This window comes from Oncorhynchus mykiss, chromosome 3 (assembly GCF_057628025.1).
Source record: "Oncorhynchus mykiss isolate SJ-2025 chromosome 3, ASM5762802v1, whole genome shotgun sequence".
Lineage (NCBI taxonomy): Eukaryota > Metazoa > Chordata > Actinopteri > Salmoniformes > Salmonidae > Oncorhynchus > Oncorhynchus mykiss.
Window position 1 is genome coordinate 68453002 of NC_143024.1, and position 20535 is coordinate 68473536.

The 20535-nt window shown below is 42.3% G+C and overlaps 1 protein-coding gene across 2 annotated transcripts in view; it reads right to left on the bottom strand.

Annotated features, from left to right (window-relative positions):
* The window catches only part of LOC110520263 (voltage-dependent L-type calcium channel subunit beta-4), a 71466-nt gene that overhangs the window by 46267 nt on the left and 4664 nt on the right, over window positions 1-20535 (bottom strand). Inside the window, exon 1 of one of the 2 annotated variants that reach the window (XM_036974742.2) lies at window positions 4683-5228. The exons of the other annotated variant lie outside the window; for it this stretch is intronic. Coding sequence (XP_036830637.1) covers window positions 4683-4727 — 45 coding nt within the window. The 5' untranslated portion in view covers window positions 4728-5228. Of the gene's footprint in view, window positions 1-4682; window positions 5229-20535 lie in introns of those variants that run through there. 2 annotated transcript variants of the gene reach the window in all.

The window sequence follows — 20535 nt, forward strand, 5'->3', positions numbered from 1 at the left end:
AGGGTGGGCATTCTAGTTTATTTATTTCTATGTTTTTCTATTTCTTTGTTTTTTGCCGAGTGTGGATCCCAATCAGAGGCAGCTGTTTATCATTGCCTCTGATTGGGGATCACATATAAGTTGTCATTCTCCTTTTGGTGTTTGTGGGATCTTTTTGTTGTTTGTTAGCTCTGTGAAGCATGCAAAACGTGCTGTTGTTATTCTTTTGGTGTTCTGAGTAATTAAAGAATCATGAACACTTACCACGCTGCACCTTGGTCTCCTTCAGACGACAAACGTTACAACTACCTCATTATGGCAAAATGTATGGGAATGTAAACCAAATATTCATGTCAGTACATTTCTTGGTAAGATTATTTTAACAATACAAAACATACATATACAAACGACAATATCACACAAACATCAACTACATCACACCTGCCCAGACCCACCTGTTCACACCCCCCATCTCCAGCACCCTCATCACTCTCAACAACATGACCTCAAACTGCACCATTTTGTTTCTCTCCGTCGCCCAGGCACTTTCAACATTTAGATAATAAAGCATTTGACCTTCATGTCAGTTCAAAACAATCGATGTGTCACCCCTATGTCAGACTTTGACTGATCAACAAAGCAAACCATCCAGCAGTTACGTATTAGGAAATTACTTTGACCTTGTGGCGACAATGTTTTTTAAAATTGTTTTATTTATTTTTATTTATTCATTTAACTTCCAAGTCAGTTAAGAACAAACTCTTAATTACAATGACATCACTACAAGAGAGACAACACTACATAAAGAGAGACCTGAGACAACAACATAGCAAGGCAGCAACACATAGCAACACAACATGACAACAACATGGTAGCAGCACAAAACATGGTACAAACATTATTGGGCACAGACAACAGCACAAAGGGTAAGAAGGTAGAGACAACAATACATCACACAAAGCAGCCACAACTTTCAGTAAGAGTGTCCATGATTGAGTCTTTGAATGAAGTGATTGAGATAAAACTGTCCAGTTTGAGTGTTTGTTGCAGCTCGTTCCAGTCGCTAGCTGCAGCGAACTGAAAAGATGATCGACCCAGGGATGTTTGTGCTTCAGGACCTTTAACAGAATGTGACTGGCAGAACGGGTGTTGTATGTGGAGGATGAGGGCTGCAGTAGATATATCAGATAGGGGGGAGTGAGGCCTAAGAGGGGTTTATAAATAAGCATCAACCAGTGGGTCTTGCGAAGGGTATACAGAGATGACAAGTTTACAGAGGAGTATAGAGTGCAGTGATGTGTCCTATAAAGAGCATTGGTGGCAAATCTGATGGCCGAATGGTAAAGAACATCTAGCCGCTCGAGAGCACCCTTACCTGCACCCTTTCCTGCCGATCTATAAATGATGTCTCCATAATCTAGCATGGGTAGGATGGTCATCTGAATCAATGTAATTATTCTTAAAGCACATCTCACACTAGATTTATTAATGTTTTTTATTTTATTTATTTCACCTTTATTTAACCAGGTAGGCCAGAGAACAAGTTCCCATTTACAACTGCGACCTGGCCAAGATAAAGCAAAGCAAGTAGAGATACTGGGGTGCAAAAGAGCAAGAAAAAATATGGGGATGAGGTAGTTGGGTGTGCTATTTACAGATTGGCTGTGTACAGGTACAATTAAAGTTACAATGAAAGTACAATGAAAGTTAAAGTTAGAGAGGGAGATATAAGACTCCAGCTTCGATGATTTTTGCAATAAGTTCTAGTCATTGGCAGCAGTGAACTAGAAGGAAAGGTGGCCAAAGGAAGTGTTAGCTTTGGGGATGACCAGTGAAATATACCTGCTGGAGCGCGTGCTACGGGTGGGTGTTGCTATGGTGACCAGTGAGCTGAGATAAGGCAGGGCTTTACCTAGCAAAGACTTATAGATGACCTGGAGCCAGTGGGTTTGGCGACTAATATGTAGCGAGGACCAGCCAACAAGGTAGTATATGGGGCTTTGGTGACAAAACGGATGGCACTGTGATAGACTACATCCAATTTGCTGAGTAGTGTTGGAGAGAATTTTGTAAATGACATTGCCGAAGTCAAGGATCGGTAGGATAGTCAGTTTTACGAGAGTATGTTTGGCAGCATGAGTGAAGGAGGCTTTGTTGCAAAATAGGAAGACGAGTCTAGATTTAATTTTGGATTGGAGATGCTTAATGTGAATCTGGAAGAAGAGTTTACAGTCTAACCAGACACCTAGGTATTTGTAGTTGTCCACATATTCTAAGATCCTGAAGTGTATCACCTTTAAAAGATTCCTAAAATGACTTGTAGTGGGCACAAGGCACCCGCCACCTCTCCCACCACCAGGCCACTCACACTACTAGGTCACTAGTGAGAAAGTTATCGATGAGTGTCAAGAAAGCTGGGCTTGAAACAATCAAGGATCAGGCCACACTCATGCCTTATCTGTTGAGACGCCTAGGAAGATACTGTCTGAAAATGGCAGCCACTAACACTTCCAGACCGGTGATAAGCACCGATAACAGTCTACAGGACCATTAGGAAATATTCTGGAGCAGAGGTGCCTTAAAGAAGTTTACAACTGCTGGGTAACAAGACACCCTCTTACAGGGGAGATGGATTAAACAAATGTCTAAGACATAGCGCTCACACTTTATTGGGATAGTCCATCTGTAGATACTCTACAGATGGTCATACTATCAACAAACTATCTGTTGATAAGCAACTGCTTGCTAAGGTGCCAGTTAGGGTTAGGTTTAGAATAAGGGTTAAGGTTAGGTTTAGAATAAGGGTAAGGGTTAAGATTAGGGTTAGGGCAGGGCCAGGGTTGAGGATTCGGATAAGAGTTAGTAGATGGTTAGTTGAAATGTTACTGATAGTCTACTGATAGTAGAGCTGGGGTGGGCAACTCAACATTTTTTGGGGGAATTTAGTCATGGTCTCAACTTACTGTTGAACTTACTCTCTCCCTACCTTCACTACTCTCTCGCCCTTCACTCCTCTCTCCCTCCCTTCACTACTCTCTCTCTCCCTTCACTCCTCTCTCCCTCCCTTCACCACTCTCTCTCCCTTCACTCCTCTCTCCCTCCCTTCACTCCTCTCTCCCTCCCTTCACTAATCTCTCTCTTCCTTCACTCCTCTCCCCCTCCCTTCACTACTCTCTCTCCCTTCACTCCTCTCTCCCTTCACTACTATCTCCCTCCCTTCACTACTCTCTCCCTCCCTTAACTACTCTCTCTCCCTTCACTCCTCTCTCCCTCCCTTCACTAATCTCTCTCTTCCTTCACTCCTCTCCCCCTCCCTTCACTACTCTCTCTCCCTTCACTCCTCTCTCCCTTCACTACTCTCTCCCTCCCTTCACTCCTCTCTCCCTCCCTTAACTACTCTCTCTCCCTTCACTCCTCCCTCCCTTCACTCCTCTTTCCCTCCCTTCACTAATCTCTCTCTTCCTTCACTCCTCTCCCCCTCCCTTCACTACTCTCTCTCCCTTCACTCCTCTCTCCCTTCACTACTCTCTCCCTCCCTTCACTACTCTCTCCCTCCCTTAACTACTCTCTCTCCCTTCACTACTCTCTCTCTCCCTTCACTACTCTCTCCCTCCCTTCACTACTCTCTCCCTCCCTTAACTACTCTCTCTCCCTTCACTCCTATCTCCCTCCCTTCACCACTCTCTCTCCCTTCACTCCTCTCTCTCTCCCTTCACTACTCTCTCCCTCCCTTAACTACTTTCTCTCTCCCTCACTTAACTACCTAACCAGCCCAAAAACGTTTTTCTCTTGTTGATTCCCATCACACATCAATATAAAGTTGGGTTGCTCCATAGCAATTGAGTATAATGGTGTGTATGAAGACCTATTCTAGCACTGTTTAGTCTGCATTGATAGGATTGTGGTACTGCTCTGTATTTTGGACTTCATGGTTCTCTGATCATCTGCATCCCTATGTGTGTGTTGATTGTACTATACATGCTTTCATCTGAGAGAAAGAGTGAAAGGAGAAAACAACAGAGTGAGAGAAGGAAAATGGTGGGACACTGTCCCTTTAAATGAGACACAAAATACTTGCAGCTCTCTGTTCCAAGGAGCTACATAATGATACATTAAGCAATCACAACCTTAAAGGGAAGGGCTAAGGCTCTGCTCCGCAGGCTAACACACACGCACTCACACACACACAGAGTTACAGCGTGTATTGGCTAATCAGTCATCCAAAGACATGGTAGATGGTATAGAGAGAGTCCTGTATGTCAAGATCAGTGGATGTTCAATAATATAGAACGAAGTAATGAAGGGTTCATCTAGCTTGTTCTCCTTCAGTGGCATCAGAAGCCTTGGAGAATCACACAGAGAACCATACAGAGAATGAGAACCACACGGAGAACCATTCAGAGACACATGCATCCCTCTCCTCCACCCCCCCCCCCCCCCCCCCCATGATCCACACACCTTCTCTTATACACGCTGAGTCTCCACCCTCCTCCGACCCCTTGTGTGTGTTTGAGTGCATTTTGTGTGTGTGTTTGCATGTTCAACCAGTGTCAGTTGTATGGTGTTGTCAATACACAGACACCTCTCTCTCTCTCTCTTTCTCAGACACACACACACATACACACAATGAGAAAATAACAGCACGGCACAGGCAATTAACACTGCTTACACCATCTAGCCCTCCACCACAACCCCTTACTCACCGCCTCCGAGTCTTCAAATCCATGTAGGTACAAATTATCATACATGGAGGTTTAATATTCCAACAAGCACCACTTGACGAATTGACAAAAATAGTAACGATGGATTGAAGCACCAGCACTAGAGATGGATTAATGGGGGTTTACATTCCCACTAGATAGAAAACAACCACACCATAGCAGACATTTTAAAAAGCCCCTTCTTATTGTTCTCCTCTCTTAGCCTTGATGGTGAATTTAATGTTTTTGCCCCAGGCTTAAAGAGTTTTCCTTAAACCCATAATAAGGCAACGCAGAGCTTCAGTTATCCCCAGAGGCTGCTTTCTAGATCCAGACCTGGCATTTTATCTGCCTTCCAAATGAAGAGCCAACTGTTCCTCAATCATAGGCTGATGACAAAGCAGGGAGGCAGGCTCCTGATTGGCTTCTTCATGCTCCAGTCAGCTTGAGCGAGCATTCTCACTGATGGTGAATAAGGAAGAGAAGAGGAGAGGAGGGTCTGTAGATTGAGAGCGGCAGCCTTTCCCCTCCATCTCTGACTGGGGTCTCATGTAATTTTCTACCCATGTCTAATACCCTCTGTTGTATTCTCACTATCTCTCTATCTTTACCTCTATAGCCCTCCCCTATCTCTTTTTATTTTCCTCTGTCGTATGGTGGCTTGGTGAAGAGGCTAATATGTGTGTGTGTTTATATTTTTATAACCCTTATTTTACCAGGTAAGTTGAGTGAGAACACATTCTCATATACAGCAACGGCCCAGGGAATAGTTACTGGGGGAGGGGGGATGAAAGAGCCAACTGGAAGCTGGGGATAATTAGGTGGCCATGATGGTCAGATTGAGGATCAGACCCTTTTAACGTCCCATACAAAAGACGACACTCTACACAGGGCAAAGTTCTGTGGCATTGTAATATTTTGGGGGGGAGGGGGGGGGCAGAGGAAATGTGCCTCCTACTGGCACTCCAGTACCACTTCCAGCAGCATCTGTTCTCCCATCCAGGGACCGATCAGTGTCGACCCTGCTTAGGTTCAGTGGGATGCAGGTGTGTGTATGAGTGTGTGTTGACTACATTGTATCCCACAGTTGTCCTTTGGGTGGTGGAACCATTCTTGATACACACAGGAAAAGTGTGAAAAACCCAGCAGTGTTGCAGTTTTTGACACAAACCATTGCGCCTGGCACCTACTACCATACCCCGTTGAAAGGCATTTTTATCTTTTGTCTTGCCCATTCACCCTCTGAATGGCTCACACACAATCCATGTCTCAATCCATGTCTACGCTGATCAAAGTGGATTTAACAAGTGACATCAATAAGAGATAATAGGTTTCACCTGGATTCATCTGGTCAGTTTATGTCATAGAAAGAGTAGGAGTTCTTAGTGTTGTGTATACTCAGTGTAAAATTAGACATACAAATCATTTCATTTTATAATAAGGAGATATATTCATGATATATTTTTCTTGTTTCTGATTACAATTTCGATAAACAAGTACATTCTCAAACAAGTGTGTCCCTTTGATTTAATCAAGTGAAATTGCAGTGAAACATTTGTTGGGATTCAGAGAGCTCCTTTCAAAAGACATGGTGGAAGACTGGAGCAATATCGCCCTCTAGTGATGAAGAGACTTACAGCAGGTGCACATGCTACAAACTGCCCATCTTCTCATCTAAAAAAATATGAAACATCACAATCGGACAGATTTGACTCTCTCCTACCCAACCCCACTTTTTTTTTTTACATTGTTTGCAAACTGATATGTGACACGTATTAATGCCAAAATAACATGCAAAACAAAAGTATTTAAGTTAATAAAGCCGTATCCAAACATCGTGTCTTTTTTGCAGCTCCAAAATGCAGGCGTTTCAGCCTAGCTCAGTGCTTTTTGTGGTGGTGGTGGGGCAGCCAGCGGAAAATACAAATAGTAGGGGTTGGTAATGTTCTCTAAATGCGCCACTATTGGCTCATGTGAGGCTCAAACAGGTGGGGCTCTGAATGACGGGTCACCACTGGACCTGAACATTGACTGGTTAGCAACTAGCTGTTCGCTCAAGAGGAAGCTTCTAACTGTAATATCTGTAATATGACCCAGGTTATCACTTAACCAACTAGAGTGCATACCAATGGTGTTGGATCTGTGACATCTACTTGTATTGATCATATCTTCACTAATGCTACAGAGCTTTGCTACAAAGCAATATTAGTTTCCATTGGCTGTAGTGACCATAACATTGTGGCAATAACAAGGAAAGCCAAAGTGCCAAAGGTTGGGCATAAAGTAATTTATAAGAGTAAAGCACACTGCCCATAAACAGTAAAGCACCCTTTGCTGGCTCTAACAGCAGCCCAATCGGTTTGCTGCCTGTTCTTAGTAAACTGATGGAGAGGATTGTGTTTGACCAAATAAAGAGAACAAGTTAACTACCGACTTTCAGCATGGAATATAGAGAAGGGCACTTAACTTGTACTGCACAACAGATAATTGGTTAAAATAAATGGATAACACGTTGTTAGTTGGAGCTGTTTTGTAAGATTTCAGCCTTTGATGTTATTGCTGTCACGTGGTTGGAGAGTTATTTATACAATAAAACCCAGAGGATGTTTTTCAATGGAAGCTTCTCTAACATCAGTAGTGCTGAGCAATTAACCAAAATTGGTAAAATTCCATTTAGTTATTTTTTTCCCTGTGAGATCGATGTGCAGTTTCTCTGAAGATAAATCAAATCAAGCCCGAACTGTGCGACGTAGTTGAGAGTTGTAGTTTCCAACAGGCCAATATATTACATAGGTTAGCGCAGAAAATGTGGTAATTAACTACAATGACCATAATACATATTTACTTTTTTTGTATAAGCCAACCAATAGAGGACCACAATGGGGAAAAGTCTTTGACTTTTTGTGTATATAATCCATGTCAATTTGGGAAATGTATTGGTTGCCTGGTGTGGCTTCTTTATGTATTTTAAATGGTAAAATAAAATAAAATAGAAAATTACTCGCCTACTTGTCTGGTCTGTGTGGAGAAGACACGGAGACAGAGAAAAGAGAGAACGCCTGATCGAGAGGGACAGAAATCAGATGCTTTACGAGGTATCCTGAAAATACATTATCTAAGTGATTGACAGTTGGTATTCAGCAGCCATAAAAGTATGCCTTATTTACTTCGAAGAACTACTAAAATAGTGATTTTGTCAGACAGCATAGGCAGCAGCTCTATAGAGATGAGATGATGACTTGGAATTAAATAATAAAGTCAGAAAATAAAACAAATGTAATATACACAACAACTGAAATATTTTATTAAAGTAATGTGAATATATGATGGTTCATACTGTAAGTTAGGCCTCACTCCCCCCTATCTGAGATATCTACTGCAGCCCTCCACCACATACAACACCAGTCACATTCTGTTAAAGGTCCTGAAGCACAAACATCCCTGGGTCGATCATCTTTTCAGTTCGCTGCAGCTAGCGACTGGAACGAGCTGCAACAAACACTCAAACTGGACAGTTTTATCTCAATCTCTTCATTAAAAGACACAATCATGGACACTCTTACTGACAGTTGTGGGTGCTTTGTGTGATGTATTGTTGTCTCTACATTCTTACCCTTTGTGCTGTTGTCTGTGCCCAATAATGTTTGTACCATGTTTTGTGCTGCTACCATGTTGTATGCTACCATGTTGTTGTCATGTTGTGTTGCTACCATGCTTCGTTGTCATGTGTTGATGCCTTGGTGTGTTGTTGTCTCAGGTCTCTCTTTATGTAGTGTTGTGTTGTCTCTCTTGTTGTGATGTGTTTTTGTCCTATATTTATAGAGGATATTTATATTTGATTTATTTTTAATTTTGAATCCCAGGCCCCCGTCCCCGCAGGAGGCCTTTTGGTAGGCCGTCATTGTAAATAAGAATTTGTTCTTAACTGACTTGCCTAGTTAAATAAAGGTTAAAGAAAATAAAATCAAGTTAAGCATTAATGGCCAGTCACTACCATCATCTGACTTTTATTAGTTGATTTTTTTCTGTGTTGTTACAGCATTCCTCCCACATGATGCATAATGCATTAATGTACGAAATAGAAAACCGTTATTATTTTTTAATAATAGAAACGAAACCGACCCGACCCGAAACCGAATCACTAATCGCTCAGCACTAAACATCAGATACAGTGCCTTGCGAAAGTATTCGGCCCCCTTGAACTTTGCGACCTTTTGCCACATTTCAGGCTTCAAACATAAAGATATAAAACTGTATTTTTTTGTGAAGAATCAACAACAAGTGGGACACAATCATGAAGTGGAACTACATTTATTGGATATTTTAAACTTTTTTAACAAATCAAAAACTAAAAAATTGGGCGTGCAAAATTATTCAGCCCCCTTAAGTTAATACTTTGTAGCGCCACCTTTTACTGCGATTACAGCTGTAAGTCGCTTGGGGTATGTCTCTATCAGTTTTGCACATCGAGAGACTGACATTTTTTCCCATTCCTCCTTGCAAAACAGCTCGAGCTCAGTAAGGTTGGATGGAGAGCATTTGTGAACAGCAGTTTTCAGTTCTTTCCACAGATTCTCGATTGGATTCAGATCTGGACTTTGACTTGGCCATTCTAACACCTGGATATGTTTATTTTTGAAATATTCCATTGTAGATTTTGCTTTATGTTTTGGATCATTGTCTTGTTGGAAGACAAATCTCCGTCCCAGTCTCAGGTCTTTTGCAGACTCCATCAGGTTTTCTTCCAGAATGGTCCTGTATTTGGCTCCATCCATCTTCCCATCAATTTTAACCATCTTCCCTGTCCCTGCTGAAGAAAAGCAGGCCCAAACCATGATGCTGCCACCACCATGTTTGACAGTGGGGATGGTGTGTTCAGCTGTGTTGCTTTTACGCCAAACATAACGTTTTGCATTGTTGCCAAAAAGTTCAATTTGTGTTTCATCTGACCAGAGCACCTTCTTCCACATGTTTGGTGTGTCTCCCAGGTGGCTTGTGGCAAACTTTAAACTACACTTTTTATGGATATCTTTAAGAAATGGCTTTCTTCTTGCCACTCTTCCATAAAGGACAGATTTGTGCAATATATGACTGATTGTTGTCCTATGGACAGAGTCTCCCACCTCAGCTGTAGATCTCTGCAGTTCATCCAGAGTGATCATGGGCCTCTTGGCTGCATCTCTGATCAGTCTTCTCCTTGTATGAGCTGAAAGTTTAGAGGGACGGCCAGGTCTTGGTAGATTTGCAGTGGTCTGATACTCCTTCCATTTCAATATTATCGCTTGCACAGTGCTCATTGGGATGTTTAAAGCTTGGGAAATCTTTTTGTATCCAAATCCGGCTTTAAACTTCTTCACAACAGTATCTCGGACCTGCCTGGTGTGTTCCTTGTTCTTCATGATGCTCTCTGCGCTTTTGACGGACCTCTGAGACTATCACAGTGCAGGTGCATTCATACGGAGACTTGATTACACACAGGTGGATTGTATTTATCATCATTAGTCATTTAGGTCAACATTGGATCATTCAGAGATCCTCACTGAACTTCTGGAGAGAGTTTGCTGCACTGAAAGTAAAGGGGCTGAATAATTTTGCACGCCCAATTTTTCAGTTTTTGATTTGTTAAAAAAGTTTGAAATATCCAATAAATGTCGTTCCACTTCATGATTGTGTCCCACTTATTGTTGATTCTTCACAAAAAAATACAGTTTTATATCTTTATGTTTGAAGCCTGAAATGTGGCAAAAGGTCGCAAAGTTCAAGGGGGCCGAATACTTTCGCAAGGCACTGTATGTACAGTGCAGTGTCCCTCAGGGCAGTTGCCTTCGACCCGTTATTGATATTCGTTTCTCTAAATGATTTGCCACTGGTCTTACACTATGCTATAATGACTATGTATGCGGATGATTCCACACTCTACATGTCAGCACCCAAAGCCAGTGAGCTCACTGAAATTCTACATAAGGAGTTACAGTCAGTATCAGAATGGGTGATTAATAATAAACTGTTCTTAAATACATCTAAAACTAAAAGCATTGTATTTGGTTCAAAACATTATCTAAGACCTAAACCTCAACTGGAGTTGTACATAAAGGGTGTAATCAATGAGCAAGTTGAATCAAATCAAATTAAATCACATTTTATTGGTCACATACACGTGTTTAGCAGATGTTATTGCAAGTGTAGCGAAATGCTGACAGTGCTGACAGTGCAGTAATATCTAACAAGTAGGAAGCTGTTCTGCTTTTTTGACACAAATCCACTGTACTAGTTGTTCAGGCTCTGGTGTTGTCCCATCTTGATTACTGTCCGGTAATATAGTGCAGCAAAGAATGACCTAGCAAAGCAGCAGCTGGCTCAAAACAGAGCACCACGCCTTGGCCTTAACTGCACATACATAACTTACATCAACAACATGTATGCCAGCCTTTCCTGTTTGAGGGTTGACAAGAGAGTAACTGCTTCTCTTCTAGTTTTTATGAGAAATATTACTGTGATGAAAATTCCAGATTGCCTGCATAATCAATTAACCTTCAGCTCAGACATCCATACATACCCCACAAGACATGCCACCAGGGGTCTCTTCACAGTCCCCAAGTCACGGCTATGCACCATTTTTTAGAGAGACATGATCGCATGAAACTCCCTTCCATTTCCAGTTACTCAAGCAAACAGCAAAATTACCTTTACAAAACGGATTCAACAACATCTCATTGAACGGCGGGGACTGTGGGCAAAATGCAAATTCTGAAATTTTGTAGATTGACTCGTTAAATCGTAGTCAAGTTTTTGCATTTCAGCAATTCACAGAAATATAAGTCATTGATGCCTTGCTTGCTATAAATACCAAGAAATCCACAAGGACTGACCAATTGGAGCTGGGTCTGCTCAAGTGTGCTGCCCCTTCATTGCTGGCTCAGTAACCAATAGATATTTCAAAAGTATGGAAAACAGCTTATGTGCTGCCACTCCACAAGGGCAGGGATAGCAGTGATCTTGATAATTATTGTCACATTTCCAGGCGTCCATGTCTAGCTAAGATTCTTGAATCCTTGGTAAATAAACAACTTAGCTCCTTTTTATCTGAGCATAGCATTTTGAATATAAATCCATTTGGGTTTAGTCCAGGGCACAGCACTAACACAGCAACCACATTAGTTGTTAATCATTTTGTGAATGCTTTAGATGCTAAAATGAATTGTGCTGCCTTGTTTGTGGGCAAACAAAAGTATTTGATTCTTTGATCATGCCATTTTAATGAACAAGTTGTACTCGATTGGCCTGGGCTCTAACGCCTTCTCTTGGTTTCATGATTATCTAAGTGACAGAACTCAGGCCATCGTGATTGATGTGGTTAAGTCAGAATTTATTGAAGTAACGATGTTCCGCAGGGGTTGATTCTAGAACCTGTTTTTTTCACTATTTATACAAATGCTATTGGTCAATCTGTTAAAAGTTGTACATTTCATCTATATGATTGTCACGTCCTGACCTTAGTTCCTTTTTTATGTCTCTATTTTTGGTTTGGTATGGTTCCCAATCAGAGGCAGATGTCTATCGTTGTCTCTGATTGAGAACAATACTTAGGTAGCCTGTTCCCACCTGTGTTTGTGGGTAGTTGTTTTCTGTTTTGTGTGTCTTCACCTTACAGAACTGTTTCGTTTCGGTCACGCTCTCTCTTTGTTATTTATTGGTTATTGCAGTGTTCAGTTTATTTATTTAAATTAACATGGACACTTACCACGCTGAGTTTTGGTCTGATCCTTCCTATTCCTCATCCGAGGAGGACAACGATCGCTACAATGATACTATTATGTACGCAATTGCCCCAGCTGCTGACCTAGCTGTCACAAGGCTACAGTCCGATTTTGCAACTATGTAGGAAACCTTTACTGATTTAAAACTTGTGCTTTAATACGGGCCATACTAAATACATGTTGTTTTCAAGTTCTCATAAGATTGTCTCAGATGGATTATATCTTCACTCATTGGATGGTTCTATAATCGAAAGAGTCTCTGCATTACAAATACCTTGGTATTTGGATTGACAATGATTTGTTTAAAAAAAAAATATGAATGAGCTTGTTAAGAAACTAATGTGAGTTTTTTTTACACAAACAGATCTTGTCTCTCTCTAGTCAGCAGGAAGCAGATTGTGCAATCAACCTTGCTAGCTGTTAATGATTATGGTGATACTATTTATCAAAGTGCAGCTGCCTTTACTTTTAAACCCCTGGATGCCATTTTTTATTTAAGCTTTAACTCAGACAATGCTGGGCCAAACGTGCGCCGCCCTATGGGACTCCCGATCTCGGCCGGTTGTGATACAGCCCGGGATCGAACTCGGGTCTGTAGTGACGCCTCTACCACTGCGATGCAGTGCCTTAGACCAAGGCCGTTCTCCCCTGATTGCTCAGTTTGGCCGGGCGGCCAGGTCTAGGAAGAGTCTTGGTGATTCCAAACTTCTTCCATTTAAGAATGAGGGAGGCTACTTTGTTCTTGGGGACCTTCAATGCTGCAGACATTTTTTGGTACTATTCCCCAGATCTGTGCCTCAACACAATCCTGTCTCGGAGCTCTACGAACAATTCATGGCTTGGTTTTTGCTCTGACATGCACTATCAACTGTGGGACACAGGCGTGTCCCATTCCAAATCATGTCCAATCAATTGAATTTACCACAGGTGGACTTCAATCAAGTTGTAGAAACATCTTAAGGGGGCCTCCCGAGTGGCATAGCTGTCTCAGGCACTGCATCGCAGTGCTAGAGGTGTCACTACAAACCCTGGGCTGTGTCATACAATTGAAGCGGCGCACAATTGGCCCAGTGTAGTTCGGATTAGGGGAGAATTTGCCCGGCCGGGATGTCCTTGTCCCATCGGGCTGTAGCGACTCCTCTGGCGGAACGGACGCATGCATGCTGACATGGTCGCCAGTTGGACGGTGTTTCCTCCAACACATTGGTGCGGCTAACTTCCGGGTTAAGCGAGCAGTGAGGCTTGGCTCTCGACCTTCGCCTCTCCCGAGTCAGTATGGGTGTTGCAGCGATGGGACAAGACTGTAACTACCAATTGGGGTGAAAAAATAAGTGATAGTAATAAAGGATGACAATGGAAACAGGATGCACCTGAGCTCTATTTCCAGTCTCATAACAAAGGGTCTGAATACTTATGGAAATAAGCTATTTCTGTTTTTTCTTTTTAATAGATTTGCATAAATAAAAAATAACAGTTTTTGCTTTGTCATTATGGGGTATTGTGTGTAGATTGATGAGGAACATGTTTTATTTGATCCATTTTAAAATAAGGCTGTAACGTAACAAAATGTGGAAAAAGTCAAGGGGTCTGAATACTTTCCGAATGCACTGTATATTTATGTTATCTGTGCAATTTGTGTCATGCTGTATTTGACTTGTTTTATGTTGTATTGAATTTTGTTCTATAAAATTGTATATGCATGGCTCCCTTGAAAAAGAGACACTGGTCTCAATGGTGACTCCCTGCTAAAATAAAGGTAAAATAAATAGAATACCCAACCCCCTTTTAGGACAGGTTTGACTCTCTCCTAACCAACCCTGTTTTATGATAATGGAGAGGAAGAGGGTTCATCCTTTCCACATCCCCTGACCTCTACAGTAAACCCCTGAGGCTTCAGTAATGGGAAGGGGGAAGGGTGTTCATCCCTTCTATGTGCTTTCTCACCTAGTGGTAGCCCATCTTCTTCACTGGACTGGCCTCATCTAATACCATCAGTATGGGAAGCTTCATGTAATGTGTGTATTTATACAAAAAATAATAGATAGAATATAAAGAATCGCTAAAAACACCTATGACTTAGAATGAGAGTCAAGGTACAGTATTTTAAGGCATGAGAAATTATATGGCCTATGTTCAGTAGTATCTAGAATCAGGCAGCAGAGAGCACTAGTGCACTACAGGTCTCCAGGGAGGGAGAGAGACCCAGCTGCACCAAGAGCTGACACTCTGCCTAAATAGCTGACTGCACTACAATTGATCTACTTCTCATCTGAATAAGGGTACAAAATTAGGGTACAAAATTAGATATGGAAGTTTTCCACCAGAAAACATTTTTGACGTCATTGTACTCAATGAGATGGCTATGTACAGTACAGCTGTGTAGCCCGGCTGGCAACTGCATCACTGCATATCCTAAGAGACAGACACAGACCCACTGTGCTGTAAACAGTTACAGTCCTAGCTAGCAGAGAAAAGACTCATCCCATAGATCTTAAGACACATACCCACTGTGCTGTAAACAGTTACTGTCCTAGCTAGCAGAAAAAAGACTCATCCCATAGATCTTAAGAGACAGACCCACTGTGCTGTAAACAGTTACTGTCCTAGCTAGCAGAGAAAAGACTCATCCCGTAGATCTTAAGAGGCAGACTCACTGTGATGTAAACAGTTACTGTCCTAGCTAGCAGAGAAAACACTCATCCCATAGATCTTAAGAGACAGGTCCATTGTGCTGTAAACAGTTACTGACCTAGCTAGCAGAGAAAAGACTCATCCCATAGATCTTAAGACACAGACCCACTGTGCTGTAAACAGTTAATGTCCTAGCTAGCAGAGAAAACACTCATCCCATAGATCTTAAGAGACAGGCTCACTGTGCTGTAAAGTTACTGTCCTAGCTAGCAGAGAAAAGACTCGTCCCATAGATCTTAAGAGACAGACTCACTGTGCTGTAAACAGTTACTGTCCTAAATAGCAGAGAAAAGACTCGTCCCATAGATCTTAAGAGACAGATTCACTGTGCTGTAACAAATTACTGCCCTAGTTAGCAGAGAAAAGACTCATGCCATAGATCTTAAGAGACAGACTCACTGTGCTGTAAAGTTACTGTCCTAGCTAGCAGAGAAAAGACTCATCCCATAGACCTTAAGAGACAGACTCACTGTGCTGTAAAGTTACTATCCTAGCTAGCAGAGAAAAGACTCATCCCATAGATCTTAAGAGGCAGACTCACTGTGATGTAAACAGTTACTGTCCTAGCTAGCAGAGAAAAGACTCATCTCATAGATCTTAAGAGACAGACTCACTGTGCTGTAAACAGTTACTGTCCTAGCTAGCAGAGAAAAGACTCATCCCATAGATCTTAAGAGACAGACTCACTGTGCTGTAAACAGTTACTGTCCTAGCTAGCAGAGAAAATACTCATCCCATAGATCTTAAGAGGCAGACTCACTGTGCTGTAAACAGTTACTGTCCTAGCTAGCAGAGAAAAGACTCATGCCATAGATCTTAAGAGGCAGACTCACTGTGATGTAACACGTTACTGTCCTAGTTACTGAAGCTTATCCCATAGACTCATCCCACAGATCCAAATTGACCTAGCGACACTTTTAGAAAAAATTGTGCTATGTAGAACCTAAAAGGGTTCTTTGGCTGTCCACATAGGAGAACCCTTTAAAGAACTCATTTTAGTTCCAGGTAGAACCTTTTTGGGATCCAGGTAGAACACTTTTGGGTTCTACATAGAACCCAAAAGGGTTCTACCTGGAAACAAAAAGGGTTCTAACTGGAACCAAACATGGTTCTCTAATAGGGAAAGCTGAAGAACCCTTTTAGGTTCTAGATAGCACCATTTTCTAAGAGTACAGCAAACTCATCTCCTAGACACGTACAGCACACTCTGACATCAGTGGAGGCTGCTGGAGCTCCCGAGGGGCGCAGCAGTCTAAGGCACTGTACCTCAGTGCTAGAGGTGTCACTACAGACACCCTGGTTCGATTCCAGGCTGTATCACAACCGGCCGTGATTGGGAGTCCCATAGGGCGGTGCAAAATTGGCCCGGGTTTTGCCGGGGTAGACCGTCATTGTAAATAAGAATGTGTTCTTAACTGACTTGCCTAGTTAAATAAAGGTTCAATTAAATAATAATAATGTACAGAACGGGGCAAATGGAATGGCATCAAACACCTGAAAACCATGTGTTTGATACCATTCCACTGATTCTGCTCCAGTTATTACCACGGACCCGTTCTCCCCAACTAAGGTGCCAACAACCTCCTGTGCCTGACATTGGCAGACCCTCTTTGCCTGGCTTAAGCAGCAGACTCTGGCTGATGTCTGGTGTCAGCCAGTATAAGACCCTCTTCCTCTGACTTTGAGATAAGTCTTTATAAAAGGTTCTTGAGTAATGAGGTCATGAACCATTAGGATTTGCTGTTGAAGGACTGGTACTGGTAGTGTGAGAAGAGGAGAGGAGAAGGGTGAGAAGTGGGAGAGCGGTTTCCAATGCTTCATGAAGAAGTGACTCATAAATGAACTGCTCCAGAGTTCAGCCAGGTGACCTACATAAAAGGGATTAACCAGAAATCAGCATCTTGTATAATCAGTTTGCTATAGCTGCTGCTGCTACTATAACTGAAAAAAATAGGCTAACCAGATGGCTTTGTTAAAGGCATTGTCTACATCCCAAATGGTACCCTATTTCGTATATAGTGCACTATTTAGAGAAAAGGGTGCCATTTGGACACATTATTGTGATTTAGAAAGGCAATTAAATCTCAGACAGCATTCAGCGGATTCAGACAAGCTTCGCTGCTTAGCTTTCATCCCAAAATGAGATTTATTTCAGAGGTGAATGAATGTAAAAGCCATTCAATTAAAATGTCTAAATATGAAGACTCCCGTCCCAACTCAAACAGTCATGGCTTTAACCTTGGAGCCCCGGGCATAAATCATGGCTGGAACTTTCTGTCCAGTTCCTAGAACTATACTGAACAAAAATATAAATGTACATGCAACATATAAGGAAATAAGTATATTTAAATTAATTAATTAGGATCTAATCTATGGATTTCACATGATTGGGCAGGGGTGCAGCCATGGGTGGGCCAGGGAGGGCATAGGCCCACCCACTGGAGAGCGAGGCCCAGCCAATGAGAATTTTTTTTTCCCCCACAAAAGGGCTTCATGACAGACAAAAATACTCCTCAGCACCTTGGCAAAGGATAAATGCTCACTAACAAGGATGTAAAAAAATTGTGGGAGATTTGTTTTTTGTGCGTATTGAAGAGTTCTGGGAATTTTTTTTCAGCTCATGAAACATGGGACCAACACTTTACATGTTGTGTTTATATTTTTGTTCAGTGTATATTGATGAATTATCTCATCCTAGTGCAGAAGTTTTCAAAGTGTCAGAGATGGTGGGGGTCTATGTTGAGTCACAACTGAATTAATCGAAAGGGGCTGCCGAGAATAGAGAAGAGTCGAGTAGTACTTTATTGACCCCAACTTGGTCAAGTGTTTTTTTTAGTGACTCACTGCTTGGGCACCTTGTGAGTCACTACTAAACAAAACTGAAGAACTGATACTGTACATACATTTTTTAAATACAGTTATACAGTACAGTCATAAAACTGGTTGGTTGTCAGACAGACTCAGACAGTGATGTGGATGGTGGAACTACTTACTGTTCATTCAGTCTATGACTCAATAATACCACCTCAGATCAACTAAAGCTGCTCTCTGAGTGCTGCCAGCCTACTATCCTAAAACCACATAGAATGGGATTATCTCATAAAATATTGGAAGGTTGCAAGATTATTTTGCAGTTTATTTTGGTCTGTAAACAGCTGCCTGTCCATCCCCTTTCCTGTATTTCAGTAAAGAGGGGGGTTTGAGACAAAAAATGAGAATTGACCATGGGACAGAACCCAGAGACACAGTCAGGGTCAAAGGTCAGATTGGAACACGTTATTCCCATAGAATTTTAATTATTTATTCTAATTCTATGACTATCCCATCATGAACCCAACACTGAACATCTGTCTACAGGAAGCTAAATATACCATCTGGGGATGAGGGAAAAAACGCAATAAACACTGCTGCCATGTAACATTTCACCTTAAATATCTTTCCGCCCACATTTCCTCTCTCTTTTGACTGTTTTCTCTAGCTTGAGTATTTCTCCTCATTCGACCTCTCTTAAACCTCAGACACACTCCATCCTTCCCTTATTACTCTCAAACCTCTCTCGTTCGTTAGCAGATTCACTGCAGGTCAAAAGTTTTAGAACACCTACTCATTCAATTTTTTTTATTATTTTTTTATTATTTTCTACATTGTAGAATAATAGTGAAGACATCAAAACTATGAAGTAACACATATGGAATAATGTAGTAAATAAAAAAGTGTTAAACAAATCAAAATATATTCTTCCAATAGCCAACCTTTGCCTTGATGATAGCTTTGCACACTCTTGACATTCTCTCAACCAGCTTCACCTGGAGTGCTTTTCCAACAGTCTTGAAGGAGTTCCCACATATGCTGAGCACTTGTTGGCTGCTTTTCCTTCACTCTGCAGTCCGACTCATCCCAAACCATCTCAATTTAGTTGAGGCCGGGGGATTGTGGAGGCCAGGTCATCTGACGCAGCACTCTATCACCCTCGTTGGTAAAATAGCCCTTACACAGCCTGGAGGTGTGTTGGATCATTGTCCTGTTGAAAAACAAATGATAGTTCCACTAAGCCCAAACCAGATGGGATGGCATATCACTGCAGAATGCTATGGTAGCCATCCTGGTTAAGTGTGCCATGATTTCTAAATGAACCAAAATCAGTGTCACCAGCAAAGGACCCCCACACCATCACACCTCCTCCCCCATCCTTCACAGGGGGAACCACACATGCAGAGATAATCCGTTCACCTACTGTGCATCTCACAAGTCAAATTTGGACTCCAGATCAAAGGACAAATTTCCACCTGTCTAATGTCCATTGCTCATGTTTTTTGGCCCAAGCAAGTCTCTTCTTATTATTGGTGTCCTTTAGTAGTGGTTTCTTCGCAGAAATTCGACCATGAAGGCCTGATTCACACAGTCTCCTCTGAACAGTTGAACCTGGCCGGTTCTTTCCACTGGGATTCTCTGCCTCTAACCCTATTACAGGGGCTGAGTCACTGGCTTACTGGTACTCTTTCATGCCGTCCCTAGGAGGGATGCGTCATTTGAGTGGGTTGAGTCACTGATGTGATCTTCCTGTCTGGATTGGCGCCCAACCCCCCTTGGGTTGTGCCGTGGCGGAGATCTTTGTGGGCTATACTCGGCCTTGTCTCAGGATGGTAAGTTGGTGGTTGAAGATATCCCTCTAGTGGTGTGGGGGCTGTGCTTTGGCAAAGTGAGTGGGGTTATATCCTTCCTGTTTGGCCCTGTCCGGGTATCACCGGATGGGGCCACAGTGTCTCCTGACCCCTCCTGTCTCAGCCTCCAGTATTTATGCTGTAGTAGTTCATGTGTCAGGGGGCTAGGGTCAGTTTGTTATATCTGGAGTACTTCTCCTGTCTTATCCGGTGTCCTGTGTGAATTTAAGTATGCTCTCTCTAATTTGCTTTTTCTCTCTTTCTTTCTCTCTCTCAGAGGACCTGAACCCTAGGACCATGCCTCAGGACTACCTGGCATGATGACTCCTTGCTGTCCCCAGTCCACCTGGCCGTGCTGCTGCTCCAGTTTCAACTGTTCCGCCTGCGGCTATGGAATCCTGACCTGTTCACCGGACGTGCTACCTGTCCCAGACCTATTATTTGACCATGCTGGTCATTTATGAACATTTGAACATCTTGGCCATGTTCTGTTATAATCTCCACCCGGCACAGCCAGAAGAGGACTGGCCACCCCTCATAGCCTGGTTCCTCTCTAGGTTTCTTCCTAGGTTTTGGCCTTTCTAGGGAGTTTTTCCTAGCCAACATGCTTCAACACCTGCATTGCTTGCTGTTTGGGGTTTTAGGCTGGGTTTCTGTACAGCACTTTGAGATATCAGCTGATGTACGAAGGGCTAAATAAATACATTTGATTTGATGTTGAGATGTGTCTGTTACTTGAACTCTGTG